The 23,236-nt window shown below is 33.9% G+C and overlaps 1 protein-coding gene across 9 annotated transcripts in view; it reads right to left on the bottom strand.

Annotated features, from left to right (window-relative positions):
• LOC145671106 (voltage-gated inwardly rectifying potassium channel KCNH6-like) overlaps positions 1-23,236 on the bottom strand; it is a 754,568-nt gene that overhangs the window by 114,855 nt on the left and 616,477 nt on the right. For all 9 annotated transcript variants that reach the window (XM_081739884.1, XM_081739879.1, XM_081739878.1 and 6 more), the window contains one exon: positions 5,292-5,446. In XM_081739884.1, the coding sequence (XP_081596010.1) occupies positions 5,292-5,446 (155 nt within the window). The remainder of the gene's footprint in view (positions 1-5,291; positions 5,447-23,236) is intronic.

The following is a 23,236-nucleotide window of genomic DNA, read 5'->3' as shown; positions in this document are numbered from 1 at the left end:
CACTAAGGTACTTTGAATGTGCTTGTCCCGTCCATGTCAGTAATCTTTTTATTCTTGTAGAGACCTTCAAAGTTTTAATTGTTTATCGATGTTTCTAGAATTGTAGCGTCCTTAGTTTTAACATTGACTAATAAAGTGTGGTATTTTAAGTTTTCATTTAACATTTAGATTTGAAATATGTAATACGGTACAACATAATATAGTGCCATTTGCAAAAAAAAAAAAAAAAAAAAAAAAAAAAAAAAAAAAAAAAAAAAAACTTTATGTTGGATTGTCAACACTGTTATTCTGATGTGGTAAATGCAGAGAATGTCAAACATTTCCCTGTTGAATTTCATTTTAAACAAAACAGAAAATATACTGTCCACGTAAATGAATGGAATAAAAACAATGATTAAATGTTATTAAGATGCACCATTCGTAATAATAGGGGTCTCTTTGTAAGCATTAGTCTATTTTTGCTCTTTCATAGCTAACTAAATACGTGAGACATGGGGAAAAAGCAGATTCGATTTCTACTGATAGTACACGTAGTTTGTATGCCAAGGTAAGTTGTAGATTTACATATCAGAAGTCTTGACACTGAAGGGTCACGTTAAATTCGGAACAAATATCCTCATCTAGCTATTTCTTGGTAATAACTTGGTTCATAATAAGAGATTATAACACTAATGAGAACTCATCATATATATTTCTTTGTATGAACCATAAATATAGAAGGAAAATAAACACGTTCAGCAAATGAACACTTTTACAATTTTTTTATGTAGAAATATTCATATAATTGTGACGAGCTTTTGACTTTTAGTATGCACTTATTTACTACTTCGTATCTTTGCAAGGTGCAGGTTTACAAGCTGGGGCCATAGATTTGTAAAATTTACAAGACAAATATATATATTTCGATTTAAGAAAAGGAATATTATAAGTAATTACAGTATATGGGTATGGGTACCTGTAACATGCATAAGAAGGTGAAACTACGTAATCCAAAGTGTATACTTCTACTCACGCAGTACTCCATAAGGAAGCCATGATGAACTGCAGTGCTATGTAAAACCAATATGCTAAGCGATGATGCATAATGATAGAAACATCTCACAGGTGTACCACCTTGTAACAATACAGCGTTTTGCACTATGATACCCGCCGTCTCTAATGCGCCTGGTTCCTACTGACGAACCCCACGGGGGTCCACCAGCTTCGCCTTGTCTTTACACGGATTAGATACAATTTTTGCATTTTAGTGGTCAATTTTTACAGTTTTTTCTTTTTCTTCCTGTTGTTCTTAATGGCATCCCGCATGCCGTATTTATACCCACAACGCTAAGCCCTCCTAAAGCGAATCTACACCCGGGAATGATGGTCCCAGATTGTAAACCTGTAATTTTTTAAAGATAATTTTATTATATCCACAGACTTTAATATTAGTTGTCTGTCTCTATCAATTGCATTAAAAAAAATGAAATTTAAGGCACGAAAAGAGACAAAGTTTACGAAATCGATGTTGATCGAGAACGTACAGTAAGTTGTGATTTACAACATTGCTAACATTATAAGTCATAGTATCAATCAAGTGAGAAGTAGAAGTTACTCCCGATATTTTAACTGATTGTTGAATCTTGCCAAGAGATGCGCTTTATTGGTATTTAGCTTGGAGCTTGAAACAGAATCAGATCGTACATGCTGTGCCAGAATATTTAAAGCGACGTAACCAGTCATGAAATACATAATATTATCTACAAAAAAGTAAACTTTCAGAGAAGTATTATAGATAGCACATCGTGAAGAGCATGGTGGATATTATATAGAAATGACCCGAAACTTAAAATGAAGAGCTGACTACTTAGCGGACCACCCCGTTGTGCTATTGGTAATACGAAAAGCTGAACTATGATAGCTATTAATTTTGAGCTTAATCAACCAATACAAAACTTTTGTTCATTGACGCAAAGTAGTATTAAGGCCACAAGCGTGGAGACAATTAAATATGTATGGCTCACTCGATCAAAGATATTAGAATAGTCCAAGGCAAGGTAGGGAATGACAACTCGGATAGCAGCAAGAATATCTTGAGCTCGTTTATGTGGTAGTTCGCCATACTGCAAAAGGGTCGATATGTTGGGTAATGACAAGTTGTAATCGTGTACTAAGACAGGAGTTAATCGCAGGTCAATAAGGAGATAAGTCCGGTAATCCACCACTGTGCTGGAATGAATCTTCTTCGGAATTAACCCAATGACAGCAGTGTGAGATTATTCTTCCAGAAGACTGGCTTGAAGGATATAATTTGACCAATTCAGTAAGCATAGGCCCCATTAGATGGAAAAAAGTTTTATATAATTCAGCACCTATTTCATCGATGCCAGACTTTTTAGAATTCTTAGCTGTCAATGCGACTTGCTTCGTTTCCTCCAAAGTAATTAAATTCATAATTAAAATGTTTCTATAATTAAAACTATATTTTAATATTTTGAAGCTTATGTAATACAATTGTTATAATAGTAATTTTATCTGTAAAAAATATTTAAAAAATCACGTAACATTCCAAATACTACTCATCTGTACAAACACTTCTACTAGCACAAGTTGCCATATTTACATTTATTTACTTCTAGATCTACTAGCTAGTGTTGTCAAAACTAAATCTATTTCCGTTCGTTGGAATTAAATTTAATTTTTGGAAAAAGAAGTTGCAAATTCTTATGGCGCATTCTTGCGAATCTACAGCGCTACAACCTTCGTTTTCTTAACAAGATAAAACACATATTTAATCTTGTGATTTCTTATCGACTTATATTTACATGTACATATACATTGTTGAAAGTTGATTTCATGTCCTCATGTAAATCACTCTAAACTGATAGCCAGATCTATGTAAATGAGTTTCTTCTTGTTTTCGTTTTTTAAAAAGGGCTTTCATAATTCATGAATGTTTCTTATGCTTGACTTCTTATCTAAGCAAGATGTGTCACGTATTGGCATACTAACTCATTCAACATTGAAAAAACGCATAAAATATGATGCATTTTAAAATGTGAAATATTTATGGCTCCTTTTGTTGATATTAGCGTTTATACGAGCATGAAGGCCAAAAAGAATACTAATTCCATTTCAAAACAAGCATATCTACAGTATAACTGAATATTGCGATTGGCCAAACAGAAAATTTCTCTTAGATTTCCTTTATTATTACCATTTTCTTGCATTTACTAACTACCAAATTTCATGTGCCCTTTTCTACTTGGAGTGTCCTACCAGTCGTATATTACTGAACGGTAAATAATTATCAATGCACCCATAGCTCAACAAACTTTTAATATTTTTTGATGAACAATGAGGCCATAGCTTTAGAGCTTTTGATATCTTTTGATGAACATTTGTTGAATCTGGTCATGGCTTTATACGTTTTTGTTATGCTTTAGTGAATAATTGTTAAATATGGCCATCAGTTTATAAACTTTTGATATGCTTAGATGAACTATCGATGATTATAGCCATAGCTTTTTACACTTTTGATGTCTTTTGATGAATAAATGTTGAATACGACCATAGATTTGTATCGTACTTTATCATCTCGCGCGATCTTACTTACATCCCTGGCACAGATGTATTACATGTTAATATGGATATGTAATACAGAAAGCCTACACTGTGAATTCAAGTGCCAGTTTAACTTATCATACATGAAGAGGCATTTGTTTGACTTTTTTCCTATGGCCAATACGCTCTCAAGTCACGTATGATCAGTGTTGAACTGATGTTTTAGCTTTGAGTGTTCTCCTCAAAAGCAAGTTCCGGTCAATAAACCTCGACAGGAACATTAAGCCAACATAGAACAGTAGGCCGAGCAGTTCCTTTGCCCTGTAGTTCTAAAGAATGACTTGAAAACTGGAAATTGAGTGTTTTGTTTGAAGATACAATAAATATTGTATGCATACAATAAATAAGTAATTATGGTATATATTACATAGATAATCACTCACATTACTATTTCTCTTATAAAATACATTATCATTTCTTATGGTTCTAAGAAGTTGGATCCTTCGAAACGAAATCAATTTTATGTATTCACTGCCTACATAGTTTTTCGAATTATCTTTATCAGCCTCATATAAATTCGCATGCTATAGTGGAGGATGTGTCAGGTCCGACTATTCATATACTGTGTTACATATTTATTTATTTCACTATCACATCTATTTGAAAGCCAAAGGTGTCCATCTATAGAAAGCAAATTACATGATGTATGTTCATGTAATTAATAGAAACCTTGGAATATATTACTTCCTAAATCATAAAAAATAAATAAAATAAAATAAAATAAAATAAAAATATGTTGTTATAAGTACTGTTAATAGATAAGACAGCAAGTGAAAGGTAAAAGTGTTTGGATTTTTATAAGTATTGTGAATAGATAAGACATCAAGTTGAAAGTCTAAGTGTTTGGATTTTTTGAAGTTTGTTACCAATATATATAAAAAGAAAAACAAATTATAAGCATTAATGTTCCTTAGTTATTCAATATGTAGAAGAAATGTAACATACATTTTTGATTTATCTTACGACTTACTGCAACATATTTCTGCTTTCGACACTGTGAGGGGACTGTGTACAGGGTTGCGGTAACGCTGTCTTTTAACCTATTAATTCATATGGAAAAATTATGTTTCTGTTTTCTTGGAAATAAGTGGAAATTTTAACAGTTTAACTTTAACGATTTCTTCTTCCAATCTATTCGTGAAAATTATCGATAATCGAATTTAATTTAAGCAATATTAAGTGTGTATATATATATATATATATATATATATATATATATATATATATATATATATATATATATATATATATATATATATATATATATATACATACATATATATATATATATATATATATATATATATATATATATATATATATATATATATATATATATATATATATATATATATATATATATATATATATATATATATATATATATATATATATATATATATATATATCATTTAAAACGATAAGGGATATACACTAGACTTAAAGAAATCAAGTAAATCACATCGTAAGAATTCCAGTTCATTTCAAAGAAAACAGAACAATAATCTCCCATATAAATTAATGGATAGAAAAGTAAGATAATCTGCTTAATGCCGTTGAAGAAAAGGTGATTTTGTTTAAAAAAGAATCAAAGGATATTCTCCTATGTTTTTCTCGGATACAATCTCGTAAAAAAAAACTTTTATAAAATGTCATATAATGGTTATTTGATTTAAATTGTGTCTTACCATATGCAAGCCAACCAGTGGCCAATAAGTGCAAACGTTGCCATAAGGAGAAGAAGGACGGCAGCACCATATTCCGAGTATCTGTCAATTTTTCTAGCAACTCGCACCAGGCGAAGAAGCCGAGCAGTCTTCAATAGGCCCATCAGAGTGGTTGTCTGTAAAATAAACAAAAAAATAATACATGATTTTATGAGAGTCAAAGTTAACACTGCTCTCATAATTATTCCATTACTTATAATAAATAACCTCGCTGCTGAAAGGGGAACTAAACTCAAAATCAAATCAAATCAACTTATATAAAGTGCGATATAAATTATAGTTCTTTCGTTGATGTCTAGAAAGAAAGAAATCTAGTATATTACTCTTAAATGTTATCAAATACAACTTTTAAGGACCACTGTATTTAAATCAGTTAGTAACTAAATATGTGAGTGCATAACTTATACAGGAGCAACACTATTGATCAAAATATTGAGATTTGATAGCAAGTGTTACAATTAACAAGCATAGACACTGCATTAGAGGGGCAATGTTTCATCTGATCATAAATAGTCTGTGCATCAGGTTCGTTGGAGGCACTCAAGGCAGTCATTTGAATCAGTTGCCGTACGTTGAACTCACATACTACATAACAATATTCCAGTCCACACGGCTGTTGTTGCCAAGCCTTCAGTTAAAGATTGTAGTTTCGACGATATTAAGTACCCACCTTACAACAAAGATTTAGCTCGCTTGGTAACAACAACTGTGTGGTCTGGAGCGTTGCCATGCAGTACAAGCTGAACTCACAACGATATTAAGTGACTGCCTCCAACGAACTGACGCAATTAGACAGTTGAAACTGATACATTACTGCTTCAGTAGATGGCAATATATGCCATGAACGACATAATACTAGTTGTGCGACATATTACTAGTTTTTCAGTATCAGATCGGATATTTTTGGAAATACCCTCGTAGTTATGTGAATTTTCAGTGTAAAAGACCTCAAAGAAGGATAATCATTGGTGCTTGGCTCCTACAAAGCTCAAATGTACCGCAAAAGACACATGTAAGTAGACATTCGAATAACTAGTGCTGAGTTACTATTATAATAGCAAGAGTATTTAATCTGCACAACCAGGACTCGAATTCAGTATACCTTTGCTAGTAGTTAGCAACTCTGACCAGTTACTATACCTTGAGGCTGGTTTACATTTTATTATGTGTATACATTAATCCAAATAAAGCATGCAGCTCGCTTCAATACAATACACATTTGAAAAGGCTCAGCACATACAAACATTATGAATAATGTTTTCGTAAATCGAGACTGGGAACTGAATTTATATTAAATTTCGTTCATCTATCTGAGAAAATTAATTCACAGTATAAATTTAAAATATGATCAGGGTCCTACAAAACTCATTGTGTAGTTGGAAGATCAATAAACAAGTACCAGTGTCATGTGTACTCCACGTGAAGGAGTTTGAATGGTATGGCGCGGTATTTCAAAATTTATATTGAAACCGGAAATGGTAGTAGATTTATACGATTTCCGGTTTCTGTAGAGAGATTAGAGTCGAAATGAATTATGTTGTTGGGACGCTTCATTAATTGCAGAAAACAGTCTGACTCTATCTATTACCATTTTTACTCTAAGGTGACTAACGTTAAAACCGGAAGTGGCTGACTTCTACCACTTCCGAATTGGATAGACGATTAAGAAAGAAGATGCTACCTACTTTTAGAACTTTAAATCGATTCCGGAAAATTGCTTCTCGCTATCTCCTATCATTTTTGTCTATGTAAATCAAACCGGAAGTTACAGTGAATTTCTATCAATATTGTAACCGGAAGTTATAGTGAATTTCTATCACTTCCAGTTTTAGTAAATTGTTAAAGAATTGACATAAAATGTATTCTTGGGACGCTTAATCGGTTGTAAGAAACCGTTTCTCGGTATCTATTACCGGTACCCATTCTAGTGCTACAGAGATCAATGTTAAAACCGGAAATGGTTGATTTCTACCACTTTTGGTTTGAAAATCATCTCCATCAACAAACTTGGAATAGTTTTGGAACTGGGGAGCCAAAATTAGGTTATTAACACCATGTTTATAGGAGAAATGAGTTGATGTTACGTAAGATTATTTATAAATACTAACTTAACCTAACCTAAATTAAACTAACCTAAAGTAATCTAACCTAATCTAACCTAGCCTAAACCATCAAAACCACAGAAAATATAAGAAAAAAGTACGAATTTTAAGCAAAGAATTCTGGACACAAATCCAAAAATCCTAACCTAACCTAACCTAAACTAAACTAACCTAACTTAACCTAACCTAAACCATTAAAAATACAGAAAATATAGCAAGAAAGTACGAATTTTAAGCAAAGAATTCTGGCCCTACAAATCCAAAAATCCTAACCTAATCTAACCTAACTTAACCTAATCTAATCTAACCTAAACCATTAAAAATACAGAAAATATGGCAAGAAAGTACGAATTTTAATCAAAATTCTGCACCCCCCAAGTCCATAATAGTTCTTGAGACTACTTTTTTTCTTTCTTTTTTCTTTTTCTTTTCTTTTCTTTTTTTTGTCTCCCGGACGGATGAGTGCACGGACAAAGTAAATATAAGGGAGTTTAGATTGATAACCCAAACTCCTCAAGAAACAACACATTTTCATCTTGAATGGAGTTATTGACGTTCCCCCCCCCCTTCCCTAATCTAGACGTTCAGTATTCTTATGATTATAGTCAATATTTTCTTATGATTATAGTCAATATTTCCATCCTTTTGAAACAAAAGGTGGAATGATTTCTCTAAGTGACCTCTTACAAGGAGAAATAAAATGAAAATATATGACAAAAGTAGGTATCAATTTATTCCTTAAAGGTGGTGCGGTGTGTAAAAAAATTAAATATATTTTTCAAAGATCATTGTTATCTGCGACAATAATCTACAGATTTATATTGCTTTGGAACTCGTATCTATATTGTTTTACTGTGGTTTTAACAGGTAATCAACATTTGCGTGCTAGAGGGAGTACGAAGCTTAATCTCAAAGATTGAAAAAAAAGAAGCGCAAAGAAAAAAAGAAATGGCTGCATAAAATAAAATAAGAAAGAAAGAAAAAAAGAAAAGAAAAGGTAGATTTGAATAAAGTCACGCTCGTTTGCATGCTCTTAGCATGCTATGCTTCCTGTGTTCTTCTGTCCTGCCTTTATAATTTGCCTTGTACTACTACCGGGTGCTCTGATTTGCACCAAATGACACCAAATGCTTTTTCTTCTTGTTTTGCCGTTACTTTCTATTCAACTAAACTCGTTTTTCTTCTTTTCTTGTTTTTCTCTTCCAAGCAAAGAAGTTGATGAGAATGGACATTGATTTTTCTTTCTGCTGTTTCGTTAAAGTACAGAATTACAAAAAGCTTCGGAAAGGTCATCTGACTATGTAGCTTCCACAGAAGGAAGTTAATGGTAGAGTGCAATAAGAAAAAAGTTACGGGCACTATGTTGTAAACAATGAACATGTCGGCTTCTGCATTTAAGTACGCACATTAACGGCCGAATTCAATCCACGTAGACCATTTGTCTAGCACTCTTGGAATTAGCTAAAAGTGGTTTTGAATGTCTCTATTCCTACAAGTTAGGTTTCAGTAGAACGTTAGAATTGGTACAAGGAAGAAAAGGTGAAACTGAACTGGAGTACTGTATCATGATTTCAACAAATTATTTCTATTTTCCTACGCAAAGTCGTAGATCATACGAAACTATAGATGTTCAGGCCATCAAACTTGAACAATAATTCAGGGCCTCGGTGGCTTAGTGGTAGAATTTTCACCTCTGACGCATGGAGTCCTTGGTTCGATTATGGCTTGCGCCAAGTGAACTTTGTGGTGGAAAAACACTGCGTGTATGGGTTTTCTCGGGGTTCCTTCGTTTCCTCCCACTTTCTTCCTTCCACCATGTCATTCATTTCTTATCAACATCATCTCCTTTAGCCTAAACTTAAAGATTTCATTTTTGAACAAGGGAAATGACCCTGTTTTGCATCCCGAATTTCAGAGCCACAACAGAATACTGTTACAGATCATATCTGGGCCCTTCTTCAATGCGTCTTCAATTGCTTCACCGCATACTATATAAAACACGATTATAGTTTTTTGATATGCCATAAAGCCACAATTATCGTAACTACAGAAGAAAATATACATTTCTGACTTCCATTTTCAGCTGTTTTCCATGTAATTCAGTGTTTCAATTATCTACCAAATTAATTTTCAGCAAGTGTGGAGTGTTTCAATGTTTTTCTCTTTACAAAGGTTTTATATTTGAAGAACGGGCTCTTATGGACGAACAGAAACCTGTTTTGGATTCCGAACTTGAGTCACAACAGCATACTGTTACAGGTCATGTCCGGGTCCTTTCTCAATGTGTCTTCAACTGCTGCACCGCATACTAAAACATGATTATAGTTTTTGCGATATGCTATAAAACTATAATTATCGTAACTATAGAAGAAAATATACATTTCTGACTTCCATTTTCAACTATTTTCCATGTGACCTAGTGTTTATATCGTCTACCAAATTATTTTCATAAAGTGTGGATTATTTCAACGTTTTCCTCTGTACTAAGGTTTTATATTGAAGCTCTTATGGATGACAGAAACTATAACCATGTTTTAGTAAATGAAACTGTAACTATAACCTAAAACTGTTATCATGTAAATATATATTACAGATTTGGCTTAGTATTCTAAAAATACTATTCTGAATGTATGTATATTTTACAACTAGGTATGTTTATGTATCTGTATCATTTGACTAGTCTTATTTATACTCACAAATTAGTGTAATATGTATGATTATAAAGACGAAACAAAATTGAATTGAATAGTGGGTGGTGTAACAAAAGAAGTTGTAATGAGGAAGTTCCCAGCGATGATCTGAAACAGTACGCTGTTGTGGTAGTTTTCATGAATAACAGTAAATATGATGGTATTACAATAGGTTACTGATATACTCGTGAGTAGAAATCAACAAAATGCATGTTTCACTGTTACTCAAATGATCTCTCAATTTATATACCATTATAGAAGGTAGAACGTCAACTGGAGCTCTACTTTATGGACATCTATAGATGCCGTAATAAGGACATGAATTGAATGCTGATTAGACATCCATGGTTCATTTTACATGATATAGATATATGAACATTCAACATAATTTAAATTTAAATTTATGTTTCAGATGTCTTTAACTCCAATTTAATTTCAGATAAAAAGAAGAGATCAAAATGTTTGCTTAATGGCTGCTCACTGAAAAAAAAAGTCGTACGAAAATTTGATTTTTTTTAGACATAATGTTACGGTTAGAGAATTCCTTGCGCAATGACTGCTTGACGTGAATACACTAGGCCCAGATAGCTAAATTATTATACTTGCTTCCTTCTTCTATAACTTTACCCTCGTTTAATGATACTGAATGATGTAAGATGTTAAGATGACTATCACATGATATCAGATGCGTTACTCTTGGATGCGCATGGAGCGAATCAAATGAGATGACATCAAACTGATAATTCTATAGTTGCATCCAGGATTCAACTTTTTTTATTATTATTATTAAAAAGTAACATAGTGTGCTAAAATTACAAATTTACTCCTATATAATATATGTTTCTTTGTTGTGAAGCCAGACAATTTGGTGCAACAAATAAATATAATTTCTATCAATTTGAACAGTTTTTTTTTTAAATCAACTTTTACAATCCATTATTCGATTTCGATATTCATTTTACCCTACCTTACTATATTTTTTAAACCAAATTGCTTGTACACCAAACTATCTTATTCCCTTGATCGTAGGTTATTATTAGATATTTGTTGATAATAGATCAGGTAAAAAGTAAGTGCAGAACAGGAAACAGTATAGGATCATAACTGATATCATAAAGTATACAATGATATAATCTGGCCTTTTCCTAATCTCGAGTTATATCAGACTATTTGAGTATCCATGACTGCACGTAAAAGAGGTTTCTGAAGTTTAAAGTTATATACTTGTGGATTATTAAGTGACAATCAAGGCAATCAGAGTCATCATTACTTATCGGTGTTTGCAAAATTTGTGCACCAAAATGCAAAAATTATTATTATTATTATTATTATTAGTAATACTACTCTACTACTACTACTACTACTACTACTACTACTACTACTACTACTACTACTACTAATAATAATAATAATAATAATAATAATGATAATAAATGCAACAAGTAAATCAGAACTGTTATGCCGGTTAAATTTTGTGTTGCATTGAGCGAACCGATGTATAATGTGGCCCATTATCAATTAAGAGTGAGTTTATGAAATGATTAGGCTATTGATTTTGGTAAAGTGATTGACTAATCTACATCTTTGAAGGCCAGGAAAATTAAGAAATTCACACATATTACTTTAAAAAGCAAAAATAAACTGTTCATAACTAAAAAAAAAAAAAAAAAAAGACTTATGAATCTAATCTACTCTATATTCCCAAGAAGCACGCTATACGAAAGTAATTAATGTGACTCATACAAAATAAAAGATTGGATTGATACCTAAAGTTGAAAAAAAAGTATATGTAATAAATATTATCGTGGTTCATTTTCATATTTGCTCATGCTTCGTTTTCAGGGGGCTGTTAGTTATAATTTTTGCAAGACGGAAAACTGAGTAAACTAATAGAAAGTTCGGAAGCAAAGCGATGAGATTCAAAATTTAACACTCTTTACTTCATATTTAAACTAAAAATGAAATGAAATGAAATCTTTAAGTTTTACGTCCCACGGTTATGCCGGTGAGGCTAAAGGAGACGGTGATAATGAGAGATGAATGAAAATGGTGGAATGAAGAAAGTGGGAGGAAACGGGAGAACCCCGAGAAAACCCACGAGCACGGTGTTTGTCCACCACAAAGTTCACTTGGCGGGGGCTGGGATCGAACCCGGGACCCCAATAATTAAACTAAGTCAAGGATGATAAGAATACTAATAATGAAATGTTTGAATTAATATTAGGTAAAGAGAGAGAGAGAGAATTTCAATATTAATTGAACAAGTAAAAATGAATATATGAATTAGTTATTCAAAACAGTCTACACTGTTCCTTTTGTAATGCAACTTTGGATCCGGATGATTATTCGTATTGCGTTTGTTATTCAAACTTTTAAGATTACCCGAAAAGATATCTTTCAACATATTCAAATTTTAATGATTTAGTTCGGATAAAGGATGTAAACAGAAGACCTGAAAACATAGAATATTCGTTTGATATCGACCAATAGTACATTGCAGCATAAAAGTCCAACAATAAAAAAAAAAAAGTGTATATATGTGTGCACAAATGTTTCCTTTTGGAGTTATAGGCTGCCGAAAACTTTTTTTTTTTTTTTTTTAAAAAAAAAAGAACTTTAAAGATCCATAACTCCAGAACTGAGACCTATTGTAGTCGAGTCAAGGCTTCACTTACATTAGGAATTAGTATGTACCCTATCAAAATATCCATGTTTCAGAATCCTGAAGTACTTCCGCAACATTTTTTTTTATAGAGGTAGTTGGTAAGTACTTCAAATTATATGCTCATAGCCAAACTCCCTCTATAAAAATTGTTACATGAGTACCTTAGGATTCTGAAACATGGATTTTTGGATAGGGCATATATTAATTCCTAAGTGAAATCTTGACCCGACTACGATAGGTCCAATTGTTTTGGAGCGATGGACTTCTAAAGTTCATTTTTTCATGTTTTCGGCAGCCTATAACTCCGAAAGTAAGCATTTGTGCACCCAGATTGGTCTATACTTTTTGTCTTATCTTGATGTCATGAATCATCTCCCAAACCTGTCAGTGTTCTTTTGAAACATTATATATAAATCAAGTATTGCTATACATATTATTATTATTATTATTATTATTATTATTATTATTATTATTATTATTATTATTATTATTATTATTATTATTATTATTATTATTATTATTCTCTTCGTATTATAAATGTTGAGATGCTTCTAAGCGGTTAGCGTTCGCGCCTATGGCGTGGGAGACCTGGGTTCGATTCCCGCCGAGAGTTCATGTAGTTCGGATTCCACGTTAACCAGTAGGTCCACGTCTCATATAGCCTTACTGCTGAACGGGGCGTTAAACTCAATATCAACTCAACAACTTCTAGGTGAAACTAGATCATCACTAGTTTAAGTAAATTTTGTGACCCTGACATAGCATGTACGATTGCTTTTCCAGGAATTGCAATCTTAAATATTTGGTGAGCTTTTCACCTTGTTCAAATTTCTTTAGCTTCTTGACTGAAAACAGATTTTCCGCATGAATAGGTAAATATTTCAAGAAACAAAAGAGTGTAGTACTGAGGACTACAAAAAGATTGAGAAGTGAGATGTTTCATAAACAGTTTTCGTGATTCACTTGATTTTTCTAATGGTATGCAGGCTTTTCTTTCCTGACTTATTATTTAATCATCAAATTTAGGATTCCACTTAGTAAGAGGTTGGTGGTAGGTAGGTAGGTTGTCGATGATACTAATTACAACAGAAACATAATATACACTAATAAAATGAAGAAACACTAAAATCGAGAATTTTGTATAACAATCTTGCATTTTCTTTCGCTCCGGAAATGGAAACACTGTTAGCTTAATTTTTAATTGCACAATCCATACAAGTTTTTAATCCTACAACGCGCGACAGATTAATACAGCAACCCACATTTATGTTGTTGGGTTTGGCTGTTGCAGAAAGATATAGAATGAGATTTAATGGTTAGGAAAGGGGACCCTCGCCAGCTCTTCTAGCTCTTGTGGATTCTAGCTCCCTTGACAGTGACAAAAGGCAATCGTAATTAGAACTTTCCGAAGGAAAACTTTCCTTAATGTCGTGGAAAACGACATTATTCTGCAGAGTTTAATGGCTTCCTTTCGTGTTGGCTTATAATAGAAACTCTCTTGTTATTCTGCAAAAGGATAATGTTCGGGATGGTTTTTTGAGGGAATATAAACGGACATTATAAAATACACCTCTGCAATGCTGTTTCAGAATAAACCATTGGAAGAAAATGTGTTACAATCTGAATTTTAAAGAGGAAATATTTGCAATATTATATACTATTGCTAGTAGTAAGTGTGTTACTGTTAGGAGTTTGTGTGTCACGATTGTTATACAGTTGTAGTGTGAACGTCACTCTCCTGACAACAATAGATAGAAAACAAACAAAAATACAATACAATCTGGCCTTTTGTTGTATATCTTCAGTACATAAATACATAAACAAAACAAAACAAAATGAAATGAAATACAAAAATGGTCTTCCCGATTAGAAACTTTAATTGCGTTTTTAACACGCACATACATGAAAGTGTTATCAAATGAAAGAGAAACTCAAAAAGTTTTAGTATCTGGTAAAGCTGATGTATTAGTTGCACAAGATGGCAGCGAATGAAGACAGGAATGTTTTTGTGTGTGTGTGCTAAATTTTCATAGTAACCCGTGTCAAAGCTTGCAACAATGTCAATCGATATGGATAAAATTTCAATCGCTTACGGGTAATCCTCCACGCAACAGGCTGCGGTATCTGCAATCCTTTGTTTGTTTTCATCATGGATTTCTGTGGACTTCTCGTGAGCTCCACTGTTTTCGCATTTGTCGATGGACGGCCAAGCGATTTCTTCTTGCAGATGCATTATCTTGCTTTAAAATCGAAGTATCATTTATGAATACTTCTCCATAAGGGGTTCTTCTCCATACTTAGTTATAAAACTTCTTTGGACACTATTAACAGACTGCTTACTTTGAAACTTTAGCACAAAAAAGCTTTCCTCTCTTCATTTGCTGCCATCTTATGTTACTGTCATCCTAGCGGCGAGATGCGAAACTAATACATCAGGTTAGCCAGATACTAACACTTTCTGGGTTTCTCTTTCATTTGATATCACTTTCATGAATGCGGTATGTGGTACTTTATTTCTTGCTAACTACTGGCCGAATTTTAACGAAATTGGATAGGTAAGTAGTCTATCATCTAACAAATATAGATAGCTATACTTGGTGCCCGCATACGGCGAGGGTTAGTCTCCGCTCGGCACGGCCTGGCTTTTATGTGATATTTTATTTCTTGGTAACTACCAGTCGGATCTGGACGAAATTTGATACGCAAGTAGCTTACACACACACACAAAAAACATATGTGGCGTACATAGAAATGTTGGTTACATGTGTAAATCCTTTAATTATTGGACTTAACCTACAATTCTATGTAACATCCTGAAGCAAACATATAACTGAAAAGACTAAGACTTATGTTATGTTATGCTATAAAAAACTAAGTCGTTATCTTTTATAAGACTTCCTGTATAAGTGTTCCGATTAAAAGTACTTTCAGAAAAAACTGTATATAGGCGGTAAGTAGCACACATACAGATGGACGACGTAGGTAACATATAGCTGACGTATGTAACACATGTATTCGTACGCAATATAAGGAAGACTGTACATATCCCATGGCATGATGTAACATCTAAGCGGGAAAAATGGCAGTGCTCTATGTAGCATATGAATAACGTATGCTCTGTACTGATATCCATGGTAAACGCAAGGATTTCGTATATTTGTACAGTATACCGCTGTCCGGATAACGGATTTTTCTCAGTGTATTTTCTAGAGAACAAAGATCCATTATATTTGGTGCCGAGCTCGATCAGGGACAAGCTCTGATAATTAACATGATCTACTGTATTAATTCTTTCTGAATTGATTACTCTTTGGAATTGCAATAACAATGTTGTGCAACAATTTTTTTTTTCTCAGACATACAGGAGCTAAATGAAGCTTTTTTTACGTATCTTCTCCAGAAGCTACGAGTGTTTATTGAGTCTCCGTATAAACACAATATTTATTGATTTTCTTTTTAATTATAGAACAACTTTAATATGTCCGAATATACAGAAATGGAGAAGTAATAACATTAAATGGATCTATATCACATCTTAATGTTTCAAAGAGGTTCTTCTCTCCTAAAAATATTTTCATTCCAATCCAAAAGTAACGGTAACCAAGAAACGAAAATTATTTTTGTAATTTTGGAGAAGAGAGATAACAATGATATTGTTAATATTTCATAAATAACTTGCTAAACTATTCGTTTCAGTAATAATAATAATAATAATAATAATAATAATAATAATAATAATAATAATAATAATAATAATAATAATAATAATAATAATAATAATAATAATAATAATAATAATAATGCAGAAAAACAATAGTGTAAGCTGTGAGTTCTGCTTTCAAAGATTTGATCGAAAATTGCAATAAGAAATTTGTTAATGTTTCACAAATAAATATATTTCTACTAAGAACCGTATAAATGGCATAATTGATTTCTCTTGCACAAATACCATATACCCAGAAATGATAGTTAACTAACTGGTAGGAACGAGTTGGTTTTGGACAATTTTCTCCAAAGTGGCTCTAACGATCTTGGTCACAGTTCATAAATTAGTATTTCATTAAATTTGAGATTTTTTTTTTTGTAAGGGAGGCACAGTGGCTTAGTGGTAGATTATTTCTGGTGCGTGGGGTCTCTGCTTCGATCCCCAACCAAGTAAGTTTGTGGTGCATAACATTGTGTCCGTGGATTTTCTCGCGGTACTCTTGTTTCCTGCCACAAAATCTTCCATCCATTCGCTTGCCTTAATCATCGCATCGTCCCTCTTAGCATAATCGTGGGACGATAAACTGAAAGATTTTTTGAGATCTTTTGTGGTTCCCGTCTGGTTATGAAGAACGCCGACGTTACAAAGGACAGAACCTACTACTAAAGTGGGTTCCGAAGCATGATCGAGGATTGAAATCTGTGAAGTTGGTGGGTACGCAGACCATCTTGCAAAATCAATTCTTACTGTTACCCACCATACTATATCGCCTTCAAGGGAGTTAAATTACATGAAATAACTATTTCATTAATCACTCTACTGTAGTCACCGCTAGTGTAGTGGCTAGCTCGCGCCCTTTGATGCACGTGGTCCTGGGTTCGATATCCAGTGGGAGAGTACAAAAAATAATGTCACAATCATTCATTTTCATTAATCATGCGTCTCCTTGAGTCTAAGAGGCATGACTGTGCGACATTAAACCTTAAAAACAAATAAACAAAAGAATGTCGCACAATCCATATCTGTTAAAAGAAAAATCCAGTATATATACGTACAGCCCCGTATTTTCATAGAACACATGTTAAATATTCTTACCATAACAAAATTCTGGTTATTGAGTTACTGTAGAATTCGTTAACCAATCACAGATATGCGACAAAGTTAGTGTGGGGAATCCACACCTTTTCCTCGAAATTGCCAACAGAAAAAACTACAAACAAACCTATGGTGAAATACACAATTGTATTCCTCCGCGAACAAATGGACACCTTTGTGTTAAATAATACTCAAATTAACCCCCTTGATTATCATCACTCAATGAGCAACACGTTTTTGTTGCAACGGTGGCAAATTCTGCATATAGCCTGCAAACTGTATGCAATTCAGCGTTTCAAAATACGCCCGGGAATACACAGGAATCATGTTCTTAACGAGAAACAAGAGCCGGGAAAAATGGGATAGGAGCGTAAAGTATTGATTAGTGTATATGTATTAGCTTCCAACATTTTCGAGAAGGTTTTGTTAATATAACAACAGTAGCGACATTTTGTTTGTTTTGTCAAGCAACCACACACACACAAAGAAATACATAATTAAATAGCATTGTTATTTGTTAGATGAAAACGCTCGAAATACCACCGTATGTTGGAATGGTGTAAACAAAATTGAAAAAGATCAAGTATACATAGTCTAATAAATTATGGGAATTGGAGAGAAAATATTTTTTATGTTGACAGAGATTTTTTATGTTGTTAAAAGGTATTTAGAGAATTATGTTATGCTTTCATTGAACTTCTATAAAACATTTTGACAGTATATATATTTTACCATGGCTAGCCATCCGCCACTGGCCCCATATAACTTCAACGTTGAATAGGAACGTTAAGCCCATACCATTATATGAAATTAATTAAATAAATCACATGCAGTAAACAACAGAACCTGTACAAGCCAATTACTAGACATACAGGGCCTTATCGAAGGAAAACCTGACAGCGTTGCCAGACTCACAGCTCGGAATTATTCCAAAACCTAATCGAAATTATGCTAGATTCGGTCAAATTATGCTAGATCCTCATAATTACTAATTCAGGAGTTTCAAAAGAAAGAAAGAAAAAAAAAAACGAAGTTGAGATACGATAACGTAACTTAAAATACGCAGAGCGCAAGAACGCGTGTATAGAACTCAATACTTCACGCACCAAAGCTTTAACTCAACTAAACTACTGCAGTCGTTGCCAGACTCAATGGCATATATATCGTATAAATGAATGCAAAGTGTTTGTTAACATATTTTGAAAGAAAATTACCTCGCAGCATAAGCGGAGTTGGGAATTGTCTGCTGGGAGGGGGAGGGATGATTTTTGGTCGATCTCGGACCTTTCATTTCAGGAATAAAGACGGTCATAAAGTCAGAAACAAAGTTGGTGAAGTTGTCAAAAAGTTTGGGGGAGAATGGCCCCCATTTCTGCCGCCCATGCCTCGCAGTTAAAGGATTAGAAAACCCTGGGTGGAGCCACAAAAAAAAAAAAAGAAAAAAGCTAGATGCTAGATGCTAGATGCTAAAGACATGCAAATTATGCTAGATTTAGCATCATTATGCTAGATCTGGCAACGCTGAAACCTGATCGTGGCGTCAGAACTGAAGGAAAAACTGTACGAACAGACGGAATTCGTTCAGTTTTGTCATTTCGCCATGTGGTTATTTGGACTGAAGAACGGTTATTTTGGACTGAACAAACGAACCGTCTTTTGCTACGATAATTGTACTATTAACTGAATTGAATTCTCTCACTTCAGGTCCTGTCATCGTGGTAGCTAGTAAAAGTGAGGTATTGTTAGTCTTTATTGAAGTCTACCTTGCTTATCCCGAACTTCGGGACATGCAACATGTGCATTATGCGAATAGGTATTAAAGAGGGGAGGCGCATGATGTGTTACAAAATTAAAAGAGTTGAAACCTCAGGTGATAAGCAATTCTGTTATTTAAAAAAATAAACAACGTACGGGCGGCATTTAGGAAGAAACTGCGGAAAGTAAACGAATCCAAGAAATCGGGGACTGGAAGTGAACGTTCCAAAGCTTTGGTATTTCAAGGAACTTAGAAGTACATTCCACAAAACATCTCATGAAACTGAAGCAACTGAACTGAATGAACTGAAGGACTGAACTTGATTAACTGACCGTACTGCACACACTATCAATTCAGTTCATCGTACGATTTTTTAAGTCAGTTTCAAGCTCAACTGGACTGATCACTTAAAACTGATTGTGTATGGGTTCTATAAGGCCTACAGAGTTGCTCTCACAGTATAAGCATGAGGAAGGATGGAGGAGGAACGATGGGTTCCTTTATGAATTTGTTTATTTGTTGAATAAAATGAAAAAAAAAATACAATGAAATCTTTCAGTTTAATGTCCCACGATTGTGCCCTTTAGGCTAAGGAAGATGGATGATTAAGATTGATAATGATGAAAGCAAATGAATGATGATGAAAGAGAATTAGTGGAATGAGGATGTGAGAAGAAACGGGGGTACCCCGAGAAAAGTCACGGACACGATGTTGTCCACCACAAACTTAATTGGCCAGGAATCGAACAAGGTACCCCATATACCAGAGGTAAGCGCTTTACCAATGACTCACCGTGCCTACATAGTCCGAACAAAGACGGTGCAAAGTTATAACTTGTATAGCAACAGAGAGAGAGAGAGAGAGAGAGAGAGAGAGACAGAACGGAACGGAAAGGTTGTTTTATTTTCTGTTTTGTGTTGCATAATTCTATGCATTCTATTTTTTTCGGAACCTTTCTTTTTCTTTTGGATCCATTGTGTAAGACTTCGCCACGTGCCAGGAAGATATGTCATCCAAGCTGTGATGGAGTGGATGAATTGAAAGTAGCAACAGAGGTCGTCTACATTGTCACGCTCACAATCCCTTACTGAAAGAAAGAATCCTAATTTAGCTTGCTGCATTTGTTTGGTACAGAACCAATTTAGACTTCCTTTTTATTTCTTTGAATAATCAGATATGCGTAGAAAGTATTTTGGCTGTTGCAAAAAGAGTTCCTTTCACGTGAGTGTCCATTTGGGGATCCCTTTTTGGACCCGCTAACTTACAGCTTTATACCACAGCTACACTCCCGTGGTGAAAACATAACTAGTTCTTCTGATTACACTTTAAAGTACATTTTGTGCTCATAAGCTTTGTTTTCATATACCAAATTAACGAAGAAATCTACTTCGGAAACATAATTATTTTAGAGATACTTTGAGAACACTCGTATGGGATGACGACGATTATGCTCACAATAGTCATGGAATGTCATGAATGTATCGTTTTCGTACGCGAGAAAATAAATTAACGAGGCTTCGATTTTCGGATAACTAGTGATGCTCACAAGACAACCAGAATTTAAAAAATCGTGACGAGATACGAGAAGAGACAAAGCTTTTCCAATAGAAACTGATACACTTTCCGAGACGAGACAAAGCTTTTCTATTATAAACAGATAAACTTTTCGAGATGAGACAGGGTTCTTCCAATAGAAACAGATATATTTTTCGAGACGAGATAGAGTTCTTTCAAAAGAAACATATATAGTTTTTGAGACGAGACAAAACTTTCAAAAATATATGCTTTCTGAGACGAGACTGTGCTCTTCCGATAAAAACAAATGAACTTTCCGAGACTAGACAGAGTTTTTCCAATAGACTCAGGTACACTTTTTCAGATGAAATACAGCTCTTCGAATAGAGAAAGATGCACTTTCCGAAACGGGAGTGAACTCCTGTTATAGAAACAGATACATTTTCCGAGAAAAGACGGATGTCTTTCCATAAAGTCACATGGACTTTCCGAGACGAGACAGAGCTCTGATCAGAGAAACATATATTTTTCGAGACGAGACAGAGTTTTGACAACAGAAACAGATACACTTTCCGAGGCAAGACAGAGCTATTCCAATAGAAACAGATACAGTTTCTCAGATGAAACAAAGCTTAAGTGAAATAGATACATCTTCCAAGACGAAATAGAGCTCTTCCAATAGAAACAGATACACTTTCTGAGAAAGACAGAACTCTTCCAATAAAAATAGATACACTTTCCAAGAGAGACAAAATTCTTCCAACAGAAACAGATACACTTTCAGAGACGATATATTTTCGAGGCAACTATCACGCTAGTTTGTATCCGATGCAAGTTCCCCGACTGAGAATCGAACCCGTCAACTACTCGTCAACAAAGGATCAAAAGAGTTGAATATGGAGTTGAAAATTCAAAATTCCTATGTATTTTAATTTCCATGAAATTAGAATTTCCTAAGGCAGAAGCTGCACGATTATATTTTATGTTAGGAATATAAATATCTTATTTCTTACCCATCGAAAAACAAGCACTTTTTTTTTATACAGATGGACCATTTATCTTGACACATCATTGTAACTTCAAACCAAATGGGTAAAATATATGGAAATTTCGTATAATGCAAATATTGACAGGGGGACATTGTTTGACATATTTTGAATACCACCTAATTAGAAACGTTAGTTCAACGTAAAGTTGCGTTTTTTGAAATGACATTAGATCAGATTATAACATATTTTGAAATCTAGATATTAAACAAAAAACTTACAATACAGGGTTAGCCAAAATGATTCATCAGGTGTTTATTGACAAGTATACGACGCACAAAGACGGGTGATACATTCAAAGGTAGGCACACTCACCAAGTTTCTGGTACATTCAACAAATGTTAAATGTGTGCGCTCTTGGTCAAAACTGTAATCCAGTTCCGTCCATACGTTTACTAGCATGTTTCTGTTAATGTCCATCGTATCAGCAGGGATGCTTTCCTGCAGTCCTTGCAGCGTTGTTGGCATTGTGGGTACATAAAATTTGTACGTAACATAACCCCACAGGAAGAAATCACATGGCATGAGATATAGAGGACTTGGGGTCCATGGTAACAGCTGAACCTCACTACACTAGAGCGCCCTATCCAGCATGTGGCAGTTCCTTGTTGAGAATAATGCAAAAAAGCAGTATCACGAAACTTGCGAAACCAACGCAAAATACTCTGATGACCAGGTGCAGCTTTTCCGTATTTGTGTAGAAATGCATGCTGAACGCTCGTAACCGACGAACACTTCACATATTCTAACACACAATAAACACTTCTCCTGCATTGCAACCTCTTGTAGAGTGACGTCACAAGCCTGCCATCTAACGTGAACGCGAACCACAAGGTGGGCTTTTTAAACCTGGTGGGTTGTATCTATCTTTTCATGTATTGCCCGTCTTTGTACATCGTATACTTGCCATTAAACGGTGCTTTGAAACCCGATGAACCATTTAGGTTAACCTTGTATCATACTTATTATTATCCAGTGCTATAAACTATGGACGCTCTAATATTCTCCATCCACATTTTGGAGGCCTCTACAGCAGTCATAACACAAGTAAAATGGATGATGAAGTGCATATTCAAAGTATCTTAGTGTCTAATATTATAGTCATGATATCAAGTATATTTAAATGAATAGGAACAAAGTCATAAGGAATTAGAAAATTGACTTTTTCGAAATAGTGCTTAGAGAAGTATCGCATCTAATCACGCAGATAATTCCCAAAAGGTTTAAGAATCATAAAGCTATTCATAACAAATTGGTTAACTGTTACCACTGTAGCGCAGATAGGTTTGATATTTGTCACAGATTAAAAGTAGGCTTTGAATGAAAATCA

Source organism: Thermobia domestica, chromosome 15 (assembly GCF_964235325.1).
Source record: "Thermobia domestica chromosome 15, izTheDome1.hap1.1, whole genome shotgun sequence".
Lineage (NCBI taxonomy): Eukaryota > Metazoa > Arthropoda > Insecta > Zygentoma > Lepismatidae > Thermobia > Thermobia domestica.
The sequence above is the reverse complement of the archived record's forward strand: the minus strand, read 5'-3'. Positions and strand labels throughout refer to the sequence as shown.